Genomic DNA, 5830 nt, shown 5'->3' with positions numbered 1-5830 from the left:
ATGCTGCTACCAATATCTTGTCGTCGGCTTCGTCGATCGAGAGTGCTTCCTTATTGAAGCGTGATATGTAGGCCCGCAACGTCTCCTCCTCTCGCTGCTTGATATTCATTAAACAAGCCGTGGATTTTCTATACCGATGTCCTCCGATGAAGTGCGTAGTAAATTGAGCACTTAGTTCCTTGAAGGTGCTGATGGAGTTGGGTGCTAGCCGGCTGAACCAAATCCTTGCTGCGCCCTTTAGGGTTGTAGGAAAGGCCCTGCACATAATCGCGTCTGCCACTCCCTGAAGGTGCATCAGGGTCTTGAAGGTCTCTAGGTGATCTAGAGGGTCCTTGACTCCGTCATAACTATCCATATTTGGCATGCGGAACTTATTCGGCAGGGGGAAGGAGTTGACGGTTGTCGTGAATGGCGAGTCAGTCCGGTTGACAAGGTCGTCAAGATCACTTGACACTCGCCCCTTGAGAGCGTTCATCATTACATCCATCTGTTCCTTAATCGCCTGCATCTCCGCGATGACGGATTGTGGAGCCGTATCCGTCAGGGAAGGGATGCTAATGTCCCGTCGCACTGGTCTGCTCGGGGCGTTACTCTCCTGTGGTCCGTCCTGATTTCTCCTTTCAGCGCTGGTCCCTTCTTGATCCGCTCCTTGGTTATTGACCGCCACATTCTTTTGGTTCAGCTGCTCTTCTAGGTCGTGGTTTTGTTTGGTGAGGCGCTCCACGGCTGCGGCGAGCGTCCTGACCTGTTTCTCAAGGGCAGTCGTAGGGGCTTCTTCTTCTTGAACGTCATTCGTGGTTGCCATTGAGCGAGTGAGTACCATGTAACTCTTTTGTCTAGGAAGCGATGAAGTGCTACACGTTTCCCATAGACGGCGCCAACTGATGACGTTGAAAATTGTCACCAATAGGTCACACCGTACTCGCGACTCAAAGCGAACCTGCACAACAAGAATGATCGAAAGAAAACCTTTAGAGAGCACCGGTGTGGTGCCGGCCAAACACTCTCCGAAGGTCAAGTCAGAATTCGTCTCTTCACTTTTAGAGCGCTAGAGAGGGTCAATTAATCGTACCTTGATTTGCGAAAGTGTTAGTCCTTTTATAGTGGTAGAGAGTTGGCTTTTCTTCTTGACCTCCAAATATTTCCAATGTGGGACTCTAATACAAATTCTCCAAAGCGTGGTGAGCAAGGCTTTCCCTTTTTGGATCTTAGGGCTTTTCTAGGCGATAGAGATTTCGGATTATGGGCCCTTACTATGTCTGTCAGCGATGGGCCTTCAAAGCGCGTGGGACCATCTTTACACAGGCCCAACAGTTCCAATCCGTCAGGCCTATTAAGGTAGGCCCATCAGGCTCTATATTTTATCATCTTCAGCCTATATAATGGCCTTTCGTTGTGCAATCACTCAAATAGATAGGGAATTTGTATTTAATAAATATCCAGCAGTTTATTACGCTTTGAGGGTTAAATTGCCCTCTACTTGCTAAATGTAATGGCTTAAGGAACCCTTTTTTCTTGGAGCTAAATTAATTAAGGAACCTAGGTATTGGTGCAATTGCCTAAAGTTTACTGTTCCTTAAATCTTATTCAAACTTTCCCCAAAATCAAGCTTCAAAATATATATATATATATATATATATGTATGTATGTATTGGGTGATAACTGAGATTTGGTCCAAGGAGGAGGGGGTCAATATTTAATCTTTTTATTATCAAACTCTACTAGACACCTAATATCAAAACCTATTCAAGAATCTTAGGGCTGAACTCCTAAAGATCTTACATAAAATCCCACTTCGCTATTCCTTGTTTTCCATAGGTCAATTGCATGGACCAAACTTTAGCCCAATTGAATTTATAAACAAACCGAAGGTTGGGTATCAGAGGACATGACAAAAGAGATTATTTAATTTACTCATTATTTCTAAATATCCAAGGAAATTTTGTGAAACATTGCAAACAAAAGAAAAAGAAAAAGCTGCATATATAGTAGGTATTGCATGAACACTCTACCAAAAAAAAAAAAAAAAAAGATATTGCATGAATATGTATGTTAAAAAACTTAATAAAACTAACACTAATTTATAAAGTTTGGTACAATTACAATGGGTACAATATATATATTTTTTAGTACTATCAAAAAAAAAAATTTTGAGAGAGTTTCAACCTATGTCTTTTGCTCCTGATGAGCACTCTTTGTCATCAGACTAAGACACTAATCAGTTTTTGGTGTAAGCGAGAACTGAACCCTAGATCTCTTATTCAAACATCTGAGACCTTATCAGTTGAGTTAACTAGAAACCACTAGTATTATTAATTAAATGCAATAAAACAATGTTTATTATTAAATTTTATAACTTTCCACAGAGAGAGCTGAAAGAGGGAACGAAATTCATGTTGATTTTAATTTTGGTCTAGAGCTCCATAATTTTTTGTTCTTTAATGTGGCCTTCAAAAAGAACCAAACCCATTTCTGGTGCTAATATGCAGAGCAGAGGCGATGGATGGAACAAAATCCATGCATTGGCCCAATTTGAAGACAAAAGACAATGTCTTCGGCCCAATACTAAAGTTGATAGTCAGTAGACCAGAAAAGTAAAAGGAAAGTTGATAATGTGAAAGTGAAAGTGAAACCGCAATTTTCGGAAAGAGAGTAAAATCATTCCATGTGCTTTGCTTTGCTTTCTTTCTCCTTTTTTTTTTTTTTTTTTGGGTATTTTTTTTTTGGGGGGGGGGGGGGGGGGGGGGGGGGGGTGGGGGGAGAGAGGGCGGCGCTGGTTTGTTGAATTTGCTTTTGCATTTTACGCTTATTGGTTTAGGTGGGTTTTGCTTTTCTTGTTTTCTTAACAGATGCTAAAGTGGCAAACATCTTCCAATTGATATCAAGGCTAAAATATGATTTTGGTACTTATGTTTTTCATCACATTCAATTTGCTTATAATATTTTAGCAGCAGTCAATTCAGTCCATGTTAGTTTTAAGTTGTAATCAATTTTTGTTAATAAGTTAATGGTAGAGATCAAATTATTGCAAATTAAAAACATTACAGACCAAATTGATTACTACCAAAATGTAAATACCAAATTGACAATAACCTCAAAATGTAAGAACATAAATAAAATTTTGGTTTTGATTTTAATCAATGTGAACCATTGAAAACTAATTATAGTGAAGTCAAAATGTCAAATACTTGTAATTTTCTTATTTTTTTTTGTAACAAATGAGAGTTTGTAGACTTTTTCAAATATTTGATTAATCTTCTCTTTAGTAAAACTTTCTTATAGAGACTTAAACTCTAACTCTAACTTTACATCAAACCTTACAATTGCTTGTACTTCTAGAAAACCATCGACTTTAAGAATACGTGATGGTACATATATTCCTTAATTGATTTTCCTTTCTTATGGTCTTTTTTTTTTTTCGAGGAACCTTCCTGAGTTGGTCTAATATTTTTATTGGCTCGCCTCTCACAAAAGAGGATGCTGACCCGGAGGGAGACACTTTCTCCATCACTCTCAATAGTGTAATCGTTCTTCACTCTGGTTCTTTCCCAACATAACACCTATGTACAGACACCCTTCTGGCTTCCACCTCTCCGGCGGCGGCGGCGGCGGCTAGTTTTCACAGCAGCAAAAACGACAACAACAGCAGCCTCCTCCAGCAGCGCAACCGTTACCGCCTTTAAATTTCAGATTTTGGCTTCCAACAACTATTTCCTTAACTTTCTTTCAACAACTACTCTTCATTTCAAAACAAAACAACTACTCGATCATGGAGAAGGTGGACCGCGCTGTCACTAACGCTAGACGCAACATAATTGCGGCCGGAGAGAGTGTGACGGCATGGAAAGTGTCTCAGGATGCACTGCTCATCCTCAACCTCGACTCTTGGTCCTCTCTTGGCTTTCCCATGCAGGAGGTCCCCAGTCTTCACCGCCTTATGCTCACTGAAGGGAAGGTACTGGTTTATACTATTATTACTCTATTGATTCTACTTCAATTTTATGTATAATAGTCTTTATTTTGTTGTTGTTGTTTTGGTTTATTAGATAAATGCATTTATCCATTGCTTTGTTGGGGTTCAAAGAGTTACTACATTGTATGATTTGGAAGTAGCAATCTGTAAGAATGAAGGCGTAGATAACTTCGAAAAGCTTGAATTGGGGCCTTTGTTGCGACACCCACTTGTCTTGCACTATTTTTCACTCAAAGCTGATGCCACTGAAGTTTTTAAAATAACCGGTGAGGAGGTATTTTGTTTCCTTTGGAAGTATATACATGGGAAGAAGAAGAAGAAGAGTCAGAATAATGAGAGTGTTGAAGTTGAAGAGTCTTTGGATGGGAAGAAGAAGAGGAAGAAGAATAAGTATATTAACAATATTCAAGTTGATAAGTTTTTGAATTTTATTGCTAAGAGGCGTTCCGTTGCAAGCAAGGAAGAACTTTGTATTCGAATTCAAAACTTGGGGATGCATGTTTCTGCTATCCAAAAAGCCATGAGCCCACAGAGTGCTATTTTAAAGAAACCTGTAGATGCTACTTCTATTTCTCAGCGTGTCGAATCATTCTCCTCTGCACAGAAGGATTTCCGTGGCAAGAACATTAGATTTGCTTCATCAAGCTCCAATGACGATGAAGATAGTGATGATTCTAAGGATGCTAACTTGCCATCACAAAATGTTGCAAGTTCTGACCGAGTGACTAGCTGTCCTTAGCCGGGTGAAATTGAAGAGATGACATGGCTTGGGTTGGAAGGTGAAGCGTGGGGGCAACCTGCTCCAGCTAGTGGCAGCCAAAGGCACAATGAGAGTTGTTATCAATATCCAAGTTCCACCATGTCTGCACTCTCTGAATCATCTAAAAAGATGGAAACTTGTTATCAAAATAAAAAAAGTAAAGTTAATCCAAACTTACAGATGATTCTTAGTTATCATTGTTTACTTGTAGATTTTCATCTCTTTTATCAGAAAACATTGGATTGTTATCTTTTAGTAGATGGTCATGGCTCATGGTTCATTTAATAGTCAGTCCAATATTCATTTACTATTGTAGGAGCAGAGCAGGCAAGTAACTATTCTGTCTTTTACTGGCTAAAATCAACATTATCCTTCTTTTGAAGGACAATGATCAAAAGAACTCTGACAGAATTAGATGAAGTTCTTGGGGCCATCATTCTAGACAGACAATTGGCAAAGCCATCAATATTCAACATGAGGATAAACTAAACTTCATGCCGGTTAAGATTGAAAATAAAAACATCAATTCTAGTAGTCTCTTAATTTGAGAACCTAGTGTTGAATAATTCTTGGGAAAGATTTTTCTCAAATAAATCATTTGAGAATAGCTCACTTCATAATGCACTTCTTTCCTTCATGACTTTTGGTTTCAGCTGTCTTTTCTATTCCCATATTCTCTAGAAAGTTCTGCACATCTCTGAAATTGCAGCTATTGTTGAAATTGGAATTGCATCAGTGTGCATCTTTGTGAGGCTGAAAAATTCACAGAATCACATTAAGATCCCTAGAGAAAACTTTGTAACGCAACTAAATCATAGATTTTAAAATAGTTATTCCAGTGAGATTAAACTAACATTTTATATATAAAACAACCAAAAAGAAGATGAAGAAGGGGACCAACTTTGACCATGAAACTATATATGTATTCATCTCAGTTGATATATGATAATAACATCTTAAGCATATATTTCCTCTATCAGAATTTGCTCACTCTACTTCCATGTTAGTTTAATGAAACCAGTCCTTGAAGTCTTCTTTTATACTCCAGTTTTTCTATCTCAATCCCCAATGAGACACCAGACATGACATTAAAGATG

General features: G+C 38.6%; 1 protein-coding gene across 1 annotated transcript; it reads left to right on the top strand.

Moving 5' to 3' along the window:
* Positions 1-3425: 3425 nt before the first annotated feature.
* On the top strand, positions 3426-5307 carry LOC115992512 (protein NO VEIN-LIKE-like). Its single transcript, XM_031116720.1, has 2 exons — positions 3426-3955; positions 4047-5307. Exons 1-2 carry the CDS (start codon positions 3770-3772, stop codon positions 4710-4712), a joined length of 852 nt encoding a protein of 283 aa, XP_030972580.1. The 5' UTR covers positions 3426-3769; the 3' UTR covers positions 4713-5307.
* Positions 5308-5830: the final 523 nt, after the last annotated feature.

The sequence above is a fragment of the Quercus lobata genome, chromosome 5 (assembly GCF_001633185.2).
Source record: "Quercus lobata isolate SW786 chromosome 5, ValleyOak3.0 Primary Assembly, whole genome shotgun sequence".
Taxonomy (NCBI): Eukaryota; Viridiplantae; Streptophyta; class Magnoliopsida; order Fagales; family Fagaceae; genus Quercus; species Quercus lobata.
Note: the sequence above shows the minus strand (reverse complement) of the source record. Positions and strands in the feature narration are given on the sequence as shown.

Coding starts and splice junctions, on each gene's coding strand:
- LOC115992512 (XM_031116720.1), top strand. CDS start 3,770: ATGGAGAAGGTGGACCGCGCTGTCACTAACGCTAGACGCAACATAATT. Junction 3,956..4,046: donor TTATGCTCACTGAAGGGAAG/GTACTGGTTTAT, acceptor TTGGTTTATTAG/ATAAATGCATTTATCCATTG.